The 15,559-nt window shown below is 52.8% G+C and overlaps 1 protein-coding gene across 4 annotated transcripts in view; it reads left to right on the plus strand.

The window, feature by feature from the left end:
• Positions 1–3,500, plus strand: part of KANK1 (KN motif and ankyrin repeat domains 1) — a 193,539-nt gene extending 190,039 nt beyond the window's left edge. For all 4 annotated transcript variants that reach the window (XM_059143268.1, XM_059143270.1, XM_059143269.1 and 1 more), the window contains 2 exons: positions 1,868–1,966; positions 2,515–3,500. In XM_059143268.1, coding sequence (XP_058999251.1) covers positions 1,868–1,966; positions 2,515–2,577 — 162 coding nt within the window. In that variant the 3' untranslated portion in view covers positions 2,578–3,500. The remainder of the gene's footprint in view (positions 1–1,867; positions 1,967–2,514) is intronic.
• The last annotated feature ends 12,059 nt before the right edge of the window (positions 3,501–15,559 follow it).

Here is a 15,559-nt window from a genome sequence, read left to right on the forward strand (position 1 = left end):
TGTGCCGTGGCCGCCCTTTCCGGCCCAGCACCGCGGCATCTCCTGTGTGCAATCTCCCACTCCCAGTAACTAGAGCCGAAGGCAGGAAGGTGAGGCCTCAGCGCCCGCACTCGAGACAGGAGGGTGAGGAGCGCATCCGAGAGCCAGCCCGTGGCAGGGGAAGACACAAAGGCCAGAGAGCAGATGGAGTGCAGGTGCCTTGCAGGTCCGTGAAGAGGAGAGGACCGGCCCCCCAGAGCGCTGGGCTAGTTGTTCCAGGCTGGGGCTACTAGGTGACGAGAGCCAGCTGTCACCACAGTGAAGCACTTGCCCGCCCCCAGAACGGACTCAAGCGTGCCCTTCACTGGGGCCCCTCAGAGGGACTCCCTTGTGCATCTCATTCAGCTTGGCCCTCCAGACCGTACAGCTCCTTCACGCATGTTTCCCGCTCCTGCTCTGGCTATTCTGTCACCATAATCCCGATCTACTCTCCCCGTTCCCACGCTGTCCCTGTTCCACATAATGCCTGGGAATCATCACAAGGAGCGCTGCTGCCTCTGCAGTCTCCAGGCCACAGGGGAGGAGTGCCCATAAGTGAAGGCACAGGCACTGATATCTGGGTGGGGCCGTGGGTCGAAATGCTGCTTTGGAAGGTTTATCTCCATGGAGCACGGGTTTGGCCCAGAGCTTCCTTCAGCACGAAACACTAGAAAGTTTGAAGGAAAATACCCTTTCTTGCACTGTCCGATCCTGGTGGGCCAAAGCCAGCAGGCAGAGCTAACCAGGGCAGGCATTTACTCGTACCAAGGACTGGGGGGCTGACAGTGGGCATCCGGGTGGCACATGGCTCCTGGGGTGGAGAGGATGCGGCTGTCCCACATCCCCTTAATTTGCGCGGGGCTGCAGCGACAGCTCCCACTTAGCTGTCCCGAGAGCGGCGTGTGTTGCATGTGTCTTGATTTTTGTTTGTTTGCTTTTACTTCTGCTTTTTCTTAGCAAAGAACGGCCTGTACTTGTAGTAATAAGAGGCCCCAGAGCCACAGTGGCTTCCAGAAATGCTGGTCGCCTCCGGAAGGAGTGGGGAGGGAAGTGGGAGGGCAAGTAGCTTAGAGAATTCCGGGTGGGGGGGAAGGACCCTAAGATGCTGACCACCGAGCATCGTTTCCTGCTGCTAGTGCCCAGAAGCACATCCTTACTCCAAGACCAGACAGAAAGTAAATGGCGCTGGGTTTTGCTTTGTCCCTCCTTGACATGCATCCAAAGCTGGGCAAGTTCATGGAAGCCACACATGTAATGGAACCTGACTTCCCCATATTTAGTGTTTCCCCTTGGATTTTCATAAGATGTGTTTCTGCAAGGCCGCAGGACGTGGGGACTGTGTGTGGATGGTGTCTGCAGCGGTCGATGGGGGCACTTAAGGCCGGAGGATCCGCTCCCTCCCAAAGGGCAGCATTAAAAGATCCTTGGCAAGCAGCAGGGTGTCTAAACACACACTATGGTGTTTCCTGCTCGCTGTAAAGAGAAGCAGCACAGACACCTAAGTTTCCACCCCACCTTCTGCTACAGCCCCCAGCTGGTGGGAAGGGTAGTTGGGTGAGTCCCTTTTGTTGCCTTTGTCGTGGGTGCACGGGGCGCACACCAGCAGTCTAACCACCATGAAGCACAGTGGGGATGAGGTGTCGGTCCTCCGACGGGGACTCCACTCTGGTGGACATAGTGCTTCATTGTAGCGTTTGGGCTTGGTGTGCAGAGCTCCAGAAGAGTCTCCTACGGTCCTGAACAGATTTGGGGAACCTTAACAATTCTCAGAGAGTTTTTGTTTTGCTACCTTTCAGTGGTCTGGAAGTTTGAGAAACCCAAATCTTGTTTTTTCCCGTGTTCTCTTTAGGATGGCAGCACCGCACTCTCCATAGCCCTGGAGGCCGGACACAAGGACATCGCAGTTCTTCTGTACGCCCACGTCAACTTCGCCAAGGCCCAGTCTCCGGTCAGTGTTGTGCATTTGGTGTTTGTGAATGGGCTCAAGTCCACCAGGCCCGCGGGCCCCCTTCTTCAGGGAGTTGACAGGAGACGCAGGTTTTCTGAAGATTCTGGAACTGGGAATTTTAGCCTGGAACTTAAGGGTTCGTGACTTCTGCCCCCGCTCCCCAGATGGCCAGGTGGGCCAGAAGCTAGGCCTCTGCTTGTCCTCAGGAGACAGATGTTCTGACGCCCTCCCATGAAGGGGTTAACTCTGGGAAGAATTATCCAAATGGCACCTGGTTCGCCCATGAATGCACACTGTTTCGTTCCCGTGTTCCCGGCATTTTTCCTCAAGCAGACCGTGAGCAGCAACCCATGGTCCGAGAGTCTGCCCCTCCGAGTACATGGCCTCCCAGGGACGGCCGGACACGGTGCTGCTCAGCCCAGCTGGATCTAGATCCGCGCCCTGGTGCCCTGTCAACTGTGCTAGACGGGGTCCATTGTCATAGAGGACGCATCTGCCTGAGGTCACTTATTAACCCCCCCCATTTTTTCTCTTCTTCTGGTCTCTAGGGCACCCCTAGGCTGGGAAGGAAGACATCTCCTGGTCCTACGCACCGAAGTTCATTTGATTGATTCTCTGCAAAAAGCCGTCCATTTCCATGCCTCCGTCGAGCTGCTACCTGTTCCTGTTGGGCTGACAGCTACTGAATGTACGCGCATTGTGCCTGAGCCCCCAGCAGTGGAAGCTGAGCCAGCAGGAGCTGGCCACTGGGCACACGCCATCTCCCTCCGGCCCTCTTCCCGCAGCGTCGGGCTGCTTATCCTGGCTCTGTTGCTGTCGGGTCTCTGCTCCGTTATGTACAGCCGTGCGATATGGTAACCTGACCTGAGCGGGCAGCGTCCGTTCCTTCTCTCCCTGCCTTGCCCCTGCCAGGGAGCATCAGCTTCTCACCGGCTTGGCGTTTTTAAAATGTTCCACGAGTATTTATATTGACTTAATGCAGAGCCATGGGAAAGCTCTCTGAAAATTCCATTCCAGGAAGGTCGTGCTAATTTGTGTGTGTGTGTTTACTCTTGTAAAGTGAGGCGGTTGAGATGACTGATCGTCACCAGAACCTTGGGCCTGGTCTGGTGGGTTTCTTGTTTAAAAATCAAAAACGGAACTCTTGAAAAGTAAAACATTTATGAAAGGAGGTGTTTTCAGTTGGGTTAATTTAGGTGGATGTATTATATGACTTTTTATATAAAAGGTCTCTATATGAAATTGACACAGTATTTTCAACTTTTATATTCCATAGTCATCGAGACATGCAGAACTACATGTAACATTACCGTCTTTTTATTAATCATTGTGCAGGTCTGCGTCTGTGGCAGAGGTTGGATCTCATTAGAGGAATTGGCGATATGTTTGCCCCTAGGGAAGCGTAGTGTAGTTCTCCACATATTTATGGACTCCTTTCTACCACGTCACATTCACTTTGGTCTTACATGTATTTAAATGTTTGAAGTGCCTTAGATTCTTGCCATATTTTCCAAATAAAATTTCATTAAGCTCTTCTGCGTGTCCCCGCTCCTGTCTCTGACAGCTGTCTGCCCAACCCTGTTGACTTATGGCCCTGGAAGCCCGGGCTGATGGACTGTGGGGGCGGGGAGCGCCAGCCTGCGGGTCTTGCACTTGCCTGAGAGGAGAGCACGACTCGGTTCACGCAGCTCTGCCCGGTACTCAGGTTGCCCATCAGGCGTCGGAAGTTTAAGACCTCATTAGGCAGCTCATCAGACAGGTAATCTCCAAGCGGAGGCAACGAGTGACCTATTCTCAGGTGTGGTGCGGAGCACTGGCCTCTGGCCCTCGTTTTGGGTGCAGCTGCTGGGTGATGGCACCCGCCTTGCAGTTCCTTTTACAGAGTAAAGGAACTGAGTCCGTCTTGTTTAAAAAAAAAAAAAAGCATGGCAGCCAAAATGCAAATGAGGTGTTTGGGCACAGTCACTGGTGGTGAATTTTAACCCAGCGTGTTGGCAAGAGCCAGGTGCATGGGAGAAATATCACGGAGGCGTTTCTCACACCTTTCTGTATTCCTCTTTCCTTCCTCTTGTCTGTTCATGCACTGCTGAGCTCAAGAAAGAGACCAAAGGACAGACTTTTTTTCCAGCAGGTGTGTATCACAGTGCCTGTCCTGTTTCACGGGCTGGGAGGAATGCATCGTTTAGAAAAGAACACAGAGGAGCTGTGAAAAGCGACACTCGAAATTGAAGCCAACTTGGGGCGGTAAGAGATGTCCCCACCCCACCCCCCCACCCCCCACCCAGGCCCATGGCGGGACATCCGGGGCAGAAGGGCCGTCCTCTTCTTGACCCATGAGTGAGGTCACAGCCACCTGGGCTCATGAGCGTCTTTGTCGGTCCCAGGAGAGATCCCGTGGCCCTGGGGTCGGGGCTACATTTCATTCATGTAGTCCTTCAGGCTTCTCCAGACCTGAACTAGCATGGTGTAAATTAAGGCAGAAGAGCATTGGTGTTTGAAGCAAAGTAGGTCTGTGAGTTTTCTGTCTCTTGATGGCATGGAATGCCTTTGGAGCAGGGAGCGCCGAATCTCAGGTGGTGTGGAGGTCCTGGGGGTTGTGTTCTGTTTGAGAAAGGAAGGCGTTCATGTTGTCCGTGCGTGAGAAAATGAGTTCCTCCACCTTTGTGCTCCATTTCGTGTTACTTTGTGCTCCATTTCATGTTACTTATGCTAACTTTTACAAAACAGTGAGTGATTTTCTCATGGAGTGGGGTCTCACTGGATCCGTATCGCTTCTAGGTTTGCTGGTGTAGGCCTTGTTTACACTGCTAACACCGGGCACCTAAAAGGCATTTCGTCTTGGCATCTTGCCGCATTACATAGACCAGCCTGGTTCTCTCCTCCCCGGCTTATTGAGGCGTGGGTCCATCAGGGGATTAGTGGCAGGACACTCGGCCCCCCGAGTGAGGCCGGCGTGGGCTGGAGACTCTGGGTGTTGTTTTCTGGCTGGCACGAAGAGAAGCCTGAACCTTTCAGAACCTTTCAGGCAGCCTCTTTCTTCTGTCAGCCTTGCTCAAGCATCGTCCCCCAGACAGAAGGAATAGAGCGGTGGGAACTTAGAGACTTTAATGTTAAGAAAATGAAACAGGACTGGTCCTGCTGCCATTGTGACGTCATGGACTAAACCCTGTGCGAGGGAAGTTGGGGTTGGGGTGCCTTGCTGCTGGAGAGGGTTACCAGGAGTCCCCCGATAAACCAAGTGTTGGGCTCTTGCATGGAAGTTGCCCATGTACTCTAAGGGGAACAGTCTTACCCCCGACTGGGGTGGCCCCAAAACACAGCAGATAACGGGCTAACTCTCACAGATGGGATCCTGTCCCAATGGGTTCTTTGCTGCGGGGAGCCAGCTGCAAGCAGGGAGAGTTTGATTTTCACGGTGCTTTTGTGGGAACTCCTTTGCTGCGTGCGTGAGAACTGACGGTGGGCGCTGGGGGGAGGTGCCGATGGTGGGCCCCACCCTGACGAGTAGCATCCCCGGGGTTTCTCAGTGTGGCCTCTGGTCCACGCTGAGAACGGTTTTACCCTGGAATGACACGGCACTACCGTAGTTCTTTTCCAAACAAATTAGGCGGGGCAGAGAGAGCTGAAAACAAAACAAGAAACAGGACGCCTCCTCTTTTATCTTTAATGTGTGACGAGCCAACAGAACCCCTGTGTGGTCTTTGTCTACATTTGGTGGCATTTCTGCAGCTCTAGAGCAGTCGCTTCTAGAAAGCCAGGATCCACGGCTGCCATGGTGGCGGGTGGGGGGGTTGCCCAAGACATAAGGGACAGCCACTGAGAAGGCAGACGGTTCTGACCCATGAGTGAGGTGTTTGGGCACAGTCACTGGGGGTGTTTTCCTGGGTCCATCTCTTCCTTCCCCTCTTCCTGGAGAAGCAGGTCCTCTCCTGCGCAGGACAAAGGCCGTGACCCATGGCCCTGCTTTGGAACCAAGAGAGCATTCTGTTTCTTTTCTACTGTGAGAAAATTCTTTTTCGCCAGAGACTCTTCTACTTTCTGCCATAAGGAAATTACTAATCATATGTTTGCTTTGTTGTTACAAAGCATGGCTGTAATTTAGAATCCCGCCGATCATAAAAATATATTCTCAGTCCATTTTGCTGAGGATGATCACCACAAAAGGATGTGGCTGAGCCAATGGCCACCCTGTTCCAAGACGGCTCACGTTCACCCTCCCTTCCCGCCTGAGGCACGGGCTGTTTCCTGGGGCAAAGCACTGGGGAGTCACAGTCAGCTCTTCGAGCGTGAAAGGTGTTCACACTTGCAGTGGCGTCCCTGAGGTACCCGGCCTGAGTTCCTGCGAGGATTTTGTAGAGAAGCTAGAAAACAGAATCCCATGTTTTATGGGTACATACCTGATTTTGAGGACATTTTGGGGGAGGAGTTGGCATTTTAGGAAACAAGCTGCCCAGTGCCTCTCCATGAGCATCTTTTGATGATTTAATAGGCACGAGGATGGGAACCGTATCTTTCTTTTGGGTCATGGAAGCTGTGTAAGAAATAATCTGAAGACCAGATGCCAGTCTTATATTTGAGCCAAAACAGGTTTTATACTTGTTCCCCACCCACAGCCCAGCAAGATCAAGTTTGCCCAGTGCTGGAACCACCTGCAGGGGTGAGGCAGAGAGGGAGGGCCCCGAGCGCGGGTGGACAGGGTCTTCTCTGCCACCAGACTTGTCAGGCGGCTCCGCACGGAGGGCCAGCTGGGCGGCCGCTGATTTCTCACAGGGCGGGCCACAGAGAGATTCTGGCTCTGCTCCCTCTGTGATGAAACCCTGCACTTAAGCAAACAGAGCATAAAGATAATAGTCACTAATGAGATTGGGTCTCTCAATCCTATATGAAATTTGCCAACCCCCCCACCACCACCCTGAAAAGCCAGTCTTCCAACAGGGAGTTCCCTAAGTTCAGCTTCCGTGCTTGGGTGTGACACCAGCTGCCGGGACTGAGAAGTTCAGGGGCCTGGCTGACCAGCACTGGTTGCATGAATGAGGGTAGACACATCCTTGGAGGGCAGCATTGAAAGTCAGGAGAGGGTTACTACCAGGGAGGGGGCAGTTCCCAGGAGGAAGCCTGCAAAGGGTTTGCTTCTTAGCCTGGAGGTAGCTCTGCTCTTAGGTTCCCTGTGTGATAATTCAGCAGGCTGTCTGCTCACAATTTGTGCCCCTTTTTGTGTGTGTGGATGTTAACTTCATTTATTTTTAAATTTAGAAGAATTTGAGGGGCTCCTGTTTGACTCAGTCAGTTAAGCATCTGACTTGATTTCTGCTCCGGCCGTGCTCTCAGGGTCCTGAGATTGAGCCCCGGGTCAGGCTCCGCGCTGAGTGTGGAGCCTTGCTTAAGATTCTCTTTCCCTCTCCCTTTGGTCCTACCCGCCTCCCAACCCAACTCAGGCATGTGCACACTGTCTTAAAAAAAGATTTTTTTTTTAATTTGAAAAATTCTCAGCAAAAAAGATCGTAGGTGGGGAGGGTGTCGGTTTTGTAGATCTGAAGGTGAACAGGAACAGGGGTGTCTGGCTGGCTCCGTCGGTAGAGCGTGAGACCTTTGATGTCAGGGTCATGAGTTTGAGCCCCACGTTGGGGATAGAGCTTACTTAAAAATATTTTTTAAAAAAAATGGTGAGCAGGAATAAAATGATAGCCTAAAACTGGAAGCATTGGGTCCCACCATTTAACATTAATACACAGCTTTGCACATGATGGGTGCTGTGGTCCACCCATAACCTTGGATAGTAGTGGTTTGAGCTGTTCTCAGACGTTCCAGTTCTTTCTCGGGGTACTCCCTGCCTACGTCTGAAGTCGGGCTTGACCACGTGACCTGCGTTGGCAGATTGCGGGAATGTGAAAAGCCAGTCTGTCGCTGTGTCCCCGTCTCCCATCTTGTTCACGGAAGCAAGTGTTGAGACGGACTTAGCGGCTGCCCAGGTCCACTAGTGACCGCGTGGAACAGTGTCCTCGCCAGCCTACAATTCCAGGGCTGTCAGGAGCGTGAATTTACCATTATCCTGTCACGGGAAGGGAGTTTGCGGGTGATTCCTCAGCACGGCGTTCAGGTTTTCTTTATCGATAGCAGAAATCGGTTTCGGGAAGTGGGTGCTGCTGGACCCGAATGGCTTCATAGGTGAACTGTGGACAGCAGGGGCACAGGCTCCGTGGACTCAGTCAAGGACACAGGAAAGTAATGCACGCTTTTCCTTACTTTCCCGAGGCTGGCACATGCCAGTAGTTACCGTGCTCGATGCACAGGGGAGTGGGTAGCCTGTCACATAGACGCCTTGGGGAGCAAGGACTAGCCCTCTGGGAAGGATGGCCGCTTCCTGTGTACCTGGGGAGGCCGATTGTATCTCACAAACGTGTAGTTCTCAAACCTGAATCAGAATCCCGAGGAGGGCTTGTGACAACACAGACGAGTTTCTGACTCAGTAGGTCTGGGACAAGGCCTGAGAATCAGCATTTTAAACCAAGCTTCCCAGTGCTGTGGCTGTGGCTGGCCTGGAGACCATGTACCGAGAACCAGTGCTCACCGGGAAGGAGTGTTACAAGTAGACTTATATCTCAACTGCTGGCATCTGATGTATAGGCGTCCCCAGTGTCTGTAGTCTTTAATATTGCCAGGCTTTGTTTATAATTTCCAATGACTGAGACTTCACGTGTCACTTGTGTGCTACGAGCCTCTTGCTCCCTGATTTAAATTCAAATTTTGCAAAGGTGCAGTTGCCTCGTGGCAACTTTCTTTCTCGACCTTGTGTAATATATCAAGTGTTAATAAATCCTGTGTACCTCGAGAATTGGGTTTTAGAACCCAGCCAGAGTCCTGGGCTTGAATCACAGCAGTCTTGCAAGAAAAATGACACACTCACTGCACTTGGAAAGGAAGAAAGCCTGATTTGTACTGATCTCACTGAGTCTCTCTCTGTGTTGGCTCCCTTCCCCCCATCGTGAATGCTCATTGAAAAGTCACCATGTCCTCCTGAACCCACAGCGAGGCACCAAGGAGAGTGTGTCCTGTGTGGCTGCCCCCCAGCTGCCGTCCCTGGATTCCTCTCTGTGTGGCTGTCCCCCAGCTGCCGTCCCTGGATTCCTCTCTCTGTTCCTGTCCTGCATTGCACAGAGGCTCACAGTGGTTTTGCTTGGCAGAGCCAGGCCAGCAGTCACTCTGGAGGCTCAGTGCCAAGTTCTGAGAGACAGGGGCATCTGTGAGGGCAGGCCCCGGGGGCCCCGGGACCAGGAACCAACGCGAGGTGTCTCCCTGCCCACTGACACACGTCATGCATGTCTATCGCTTTCGGGTCAGAGACTCAGTTAAGACGAGTTAAGAAGAGGGAGGGGAAATTTGTGTTTCACAGGGAAACTGGAGGCAACTTGTTTTATATCCTCCCCCACCTATAAATTAATCTTGGAGAGACAAGACTCGCTTTCAGGAAATGCGCTTGCTGACGTGGATTGATGGCAGGCCTTGAATGACCAGAGAACATTCATGAAGTTCCTCCCATGGCCCCGTTCAATCATTGTCAGGGTATAGCCGGAAACATGCTGTCGATCTTATAAGCCTGTGGTATTTTCTGGTCCGCGTAATATTTTAAAAAGTAGAACAGAGTACTTTTCTGTGTCTCTGTGTGTTAAGGGTTTGGGGACTCCGGCTCAGGAGGCCGACCAGCCTATGATTGCTAGAGCAACAGACTTGGTCTCATGAATTGTCCTGCCAGATGCGTGTCGATCTGAAGGTGAACAGGAACAGGGGTGTCTGGCTGGCTCCGTCGGTAGAGCGTGAGACCTTTGATGTCAGGGTCATGAGTTTGAGCCCCACGTTGGGGAAATCAGGGGAGCCAAATGCTGCCACCGCTCATCTGTGACACCCCTCAGTGGTCTGTACATACGCCGAGCTCTACAGGAAGAGGAGTTCCGTCCAGATGCCAGCATGAAGAACAGTGACCACTGCAAACAGCCACCCCGTCCGGGCAGAGGACCCCTGCTCTCTCGAGTCCATGGAAATACGGGGAGGCATGACCCTGCTGGGCTTTGCTTCTCCCCCAGTCCATCCATCTGATGCCTAACAAAAGGATGACTTTTCACTTCTTGCTCTGCTCCTTCTGTGGTTTCTACCAGGATACTGAAGACATCCGTAGAACTGAAGGCCGGGGAAAGATCTTCAGCTCAAGATAGTGCAAGCAAAGACGTGTGTGGGGACCCATTTTATCTGAAGGTGAAAGTTGCCACTGACAGTTCTTCCAAGGGTGTGTCGTCATCCGATTTATAAGTGTGCACATCCGTGACCTTGGCCACAGTGATGCTATGTAACAGAGCCCACAAAGCCTCCGCAGTATACAGCCGTGAGCATTTATTACTCACAGGTCGGGGGTGTGGTGCTGACCGCTGGCTCTGCTGCTGATCATGGCCAGTCTCCCGTGGGGCCGTCAGCCGAGGGAAGCTGCCTGCGCTCCGGTAGCTGAGCTGTTTCAGCTCTGTGACTTGTACCTTCCAGCTGAGTAGCTCAAGAATGTCCTCAAGGCCGTGACAAAGATGCAGGGAAAGCGAATGGACAAAGCTTCTCCAGGCTTCCGTTCAAGGCCTGCACCCCGTCATTCCACGACATGCTCCGGGCCCAAGCAAGTCCAAGAGCAGCCCAGGTTCAGGAGATCGGGAAACAGGCCAGGCCTCTGCAGTCAGCAGAACAGCAGTCCCACAAGTCAGAATGTGTGTCTTCAGACGGACTAAAGGATGTGGAGCCAAAAAACGCAGTAAATATTTCACAGTGAGCTCCTTCCCCTTGATGGTTCTGGCCAGGATTTGGCGTGTTGCTCAATAGACCTATTAGCCTCCTTAAATACCTGCGGGAAAGTGTGGAGACAGTAAATCTGGTCCCTCCTTGAGGCCAGCTCATGTTTGCAGAGCTCTTGCACGGTCGGCCGCTCCTGGAAGTTTCAGCCATACCCTTGTCACTCCCGTGTGTGTCGCCGTGGGGGAGCCCCTGACTGGACTCACCGGCCATGGAGCGGCCTGGGACTGTGAGAACTTGAGCAGCAGACAGGAAGTGGCAGTCTGGACCTTGTGGGGTGGCCGTCCAGAAGCAGCTGGAGAAGAGGAGGTGCCCTAAGAGTCTTGGGAGCTGGTTTCAAATGCTGTTTGAGGAGTGTCCATCAGGGCCAGACACGATGGAGGAAGAACCTCCATTGTCCCAGCCTGGCCTGGCCCAGGCGCCTACACCAGGAAGCCTGTCCACAGCCTTTGGCTCCCTGCTGACAGGATCCAAGAGGGGACTGGCGTGAGTCATGGTAGAGCCCCTTAGGGACCCAGCTAGAAGCAGGATTTTCAGCACAGGCTCTGGCTGCCTCCCGCGGCCAACAGGCAGGGCTCCGTGATCATGTCTGAGTTCTTGTCTGTGGACTTGTTCTGAGGAGGACTTAGCGAGTGAGTCGGGCACAGTGTCGGGGCAGTTACCTGCCCTTGGGGAGCTGGTCCCAGCCTAATGGACCCCATGGAGCTGTGATGTTGGCTGTGCCGGCGGAGGGGCTATGTGTGCAGGCGGCCGGGGCGAGACCAGTGCTTTCCTACTTGCTAGTGCAGTGAGGGGACCTCCTCGGGGGCGCCCAGGTGGCTGAGTCAGTGAAGCGTCTGACAACTCCTGATTCTGGTTCAGGTTATGATCTCAGGGTCAGGAGATAGGGTACCACGGCAGGCTCTGTGCCCAGCAGGGAGCCTGCTTGGGAGTGTATCTCTCCCTCTCCCTCCGGCCCTCCCCCCTTGTGTGCTTTCTCTCTCTCTCAAATAAGTCTTTAAAAAAAAGAAAGGAAGGAACTCCTCACTGCTTCAGGACGGCATAACCCTTCCGGCTGCTCTGGATGTAAGCCGTCTGCCGAATCTCCTCAAAACACAGAGGCGTGTGCTCCTGTTCCACCATAAAGGACGAGCCGACTGCATCATCACTTGGGTCAAGCACGAGAAACATCTTTATAGAACGATCGGAGCTCATAGGAGACAAGGCGGCCTGTATACCTCTCAGATGCGGGTGGCCCTTATAGAGGAGGGCGGCCACACCCCGTGGCCGGTGGCCTCAGCGGGACAGACACCTTCTTAACAGCTGTCTTCACACACTCTGGGTCCCAGCGTCCCCAGGGCCAGGCTCTGCCACCTCCATTCCCTTCTGAGGACCCCACATTCCCCACAACCCAGAAGGCAAGCTGGAGGAGCCTCATTTGCTGCGGTCTGAAGGAGGGTGCCTGGCCCCAAGTACGGTTTAGAACCGGCCCCATGAGGAGGCATCTCCAGGCTGTTGACCGCAAGCCTCCGGGTGGCGGTCACACATCTGAAGGGCGGTTGTGCGAACAGGGGGAGAGGCATTCCGTCGTCCTGCTCCGGGAGGGAGAGGGTCTGAACCCTGAGCCAGAAATCCAACTCCCGGCACACACGCCATTGTGTTCACCAAGCAAAGGGTGAACCAGGAAAAGCTCATTCAGCAAAATCAACTGAAGTCAGAATGGGCTCTGCTGGCGCTAAGGGACGTGAGAGCTTGCAGGGGCCTCCTGAGGTCCCACCAGCCCTGAAACTGGGGCTTTCCTCTTAAGCCTCCAACTGAGTCACTCTATTCCCTGCGCAGCCTGACCTATGAGCTCCCCCTAGCGGCCAATGATGGACACACCCCTGCATGAGCCGGTCTCCTACAGAAAGTCATGGTTGCAAAATCAGTGTTTCCACAAGCACTCTTTAAAACTCCAGTAAATCGGGGCGCCTGGGTGGCTCAGTGGGTTAAGCCTCTGCCTTCGACTCAGGTCATGATCTCAGGGTCCTGGGATCGAGCCCTGCATCAGGCTCCCTGCTTCGTTCTCTCTCTCTCTGCCTGCCTCTCTGCCTGCTTATGATCTCTCTCTGTCAAGTAAATAAAATCTTAAAAAAAAAAAAAAAATCCAGTAAATCCAGAATAACCATTACTTCCACATGTAGTAATGCCACATGTAGTAATGGTTATTAATGGTTAATGAAACCTCATTCACACTCACACGCATGCATGCACACCTGTATGTTCTGGGTCACAAGGTAATGGTGACAGTGGGCAGAGCAGAAGTCTAGGAAGTTTGCACAATCCAGGACACGGTGCAGCTGGGCCCATCGGTCTCTGCGGTTCCTCATGAGGGATGCAGGGAGGAATCCTCTCGAGCACCTGTTGTGACTCATTCTGAGTCAGGGTCCCCGGGGTGGGGTGGGGTGGGCAGCACAAGGTGGAGAAGATCAGCCCCTCCCTGTCCGGGGGCTAACAGTATAGTTGACAAGCAGCCACACCCAAGGAAAGAAAGGCACATTGTGGTGCAGCGGGCACCTGAGAAAGGGTGGTGGGTGGAGCCCGGGGTAGGCAGGAGAGCTCCTGGGAAGATTCATCCAGACTTGTGTCCTGAAGGAGGCATAGGGCAGGGCAGTGCCCAAAAGAAAGGGAGTCTACCTCCTAGCAGGCTGGCGCTGGAAAGGGCTTTGGGCCAGTGTCACCACCCCGTTTTCCCCCCGGCAACCCACTTATGGCCTCATGGACTATAAAAGTCCAAAGTTGATAGCAAGTCCCTTTCTTTTTCAAAGCTCGTTTCTCCCTCTCTTATTTTGACTTCCTATGTTTGATTTTTTTTCCATTGTGGTAAAATACGGATAATGTGCAGTTTGCCATTTTAATTTTGAAGTCTGTAACTCAGTGGCATCAAGTACATTCGCACTGTTGAATAACCATCGGCACCACCCCATCTCCATTCTCATCACCCAAAGCAGGAGCTAACCATCGAGCGGTAAGGACCCACTTCCACTCCCGCTGGCCTCTGGTAGCCTCCATTCCCCTTTGTTTCTGCGGATTTGCCTGTCCGGTGTATTTCACTTAGTATGACGTCCTCCAGATTCATCCGTGTTGTAGCAAGTATCAGGTCATGATCTCAGAGTCGTGAGATCAAGCTCCCCATTGGGCTTTGCACTCAGCTCAGGGTCTGCTTGAGATTCCCTCTCTCTTTCTGTCCATCCTGCTCACACACTCTCTCTCTAAATAAATAAATCTTTTTTTAAAAAAAAATCATAAAACGAAGAACCGAAGCTCAGAGTTACCCAGTTACCCAGTTCCCAGTTAATGGGAAGCCTGATTAGTGAGTCCATGTCTCCTGCCTTCTAGGCCAAGGCTGCCACCACTCCAGGCTAGTAGCTCAGCAGCCCTTTATTTCACATCCTGCTCTCGTTTCAAATAGTGAGAAGTACCAGGCACTCCTCTGAGTGTTTTATCCATGTTAACACATTTTCTCCTCACCATGAACCTACAAGGCAGATGCTCGCCATCACTTTCCCCTTTTTACAGAGAAGGAAACAGAAGCTGAGAGGTTAAGAAACTTGCCCAACATCACACAGCTATTGAGTGACAGAGCTGGGCCAAGAACCAGTTCCAGAATCCCTGCTGTTACTCCAACCCACTGCCCCTCTTGCAGAGAGAAAAGCATTCTTCACCGAAGCAGGACACCCTGTGGATTGTATCTCTAGTGTTAGAGACTGGAATTCTGGAGAGGAAATCAACCCAGCTGCCCCTTTTCTGAGATTAACTAGGGAAAACAAATTTATTCCAGGGAAAAGATTGCGAGTTGAGTTACACTTGCCTTTTTTCAGCAGATGTCTGTGGCCTCGAATTCTGCATGGGTCTTATGGGACAGTCTCCTCCCCTGGCCACATGGTCTAGGAGCTACAGGGCAAATGTACATCCTTCATGCCCAAAATTGGTCCCCTGGAATATTCTAGAATCTGCTCAGTTGAAGACACAGAAGTCTCATTCCAGGGATGCCCTTGCTACGACAAGTACCATTACTGGGTTTTCCATGTGCCTCTGGGTCTCACACCCCAGCCTACCACGGCCACCGTTATTAGAGCTGGGCCAGTAATCTGAAGACCCCAGAAGAGTTTCACATGCACCCAACCACCCTGCCCCAGTTTGGTTTAGGTCACATGACCTGTCGACTCGGGAAGACAGAACTTTCTAGAACAAAAACCCAAAAAATAGCTGCTTTCTCCACGTCTGTTCTACTTGGAAAAGCAATTGCTGAGGAAACCACTCCCACCCTAAGGAGGGCAAATACAAGAGTCAGGCCAGCAATCCCCAGCCAAACAAGCAAGGACGCTTAGTGATGGGCCCTGCCGAGAAAACGTCTCATTAGAAGGTCTGGGCCCCGGGGGACTCTGGGTCCTTGCCGTGTGGCTGGCTGAGTTCTCCAGGTTGTGGGTGGTTTCAGCCAGTAAGTCTAAGGACTTCGGCTGGTCGGTCCACAAGAACAGAACTTATTTACCCGCCACAGAGCATCAGTGGTCACTTTGATAATCCTTCCAGGCGCCCTTGGAAACCAACCAGTTTGCCGGCTTCTACCCTTTCCTCTAAGGCGCAGAGGGCGAGACAAGCAAGTGAGGGCACAGGCGCACTGCTGTTTTATGAGTCTAGTCATGCCAAATTTCCTCTCTTCAGCCTCCCCCACCTACCGCTGGTGGCCCATGGCATGAGTAATGAGACAACACAGAAATCCCGGTGATGCAGGCAAGGAGAGGAAACCGGTCT

Source organism: Mustela lutreola, chromosome 12, assembly GCF_030435805.1.
Source record: "Mustela lutreola isolate mMusLut2 chromosome 12, mMusLut2.pri, whole genome shotgun sequence".
Lineage (NCBI taxonomy): Eukaryota > Metazoa > Chordata > Mammalia > Carnivora > Mustelidae > Mustela > Mustela lutreola.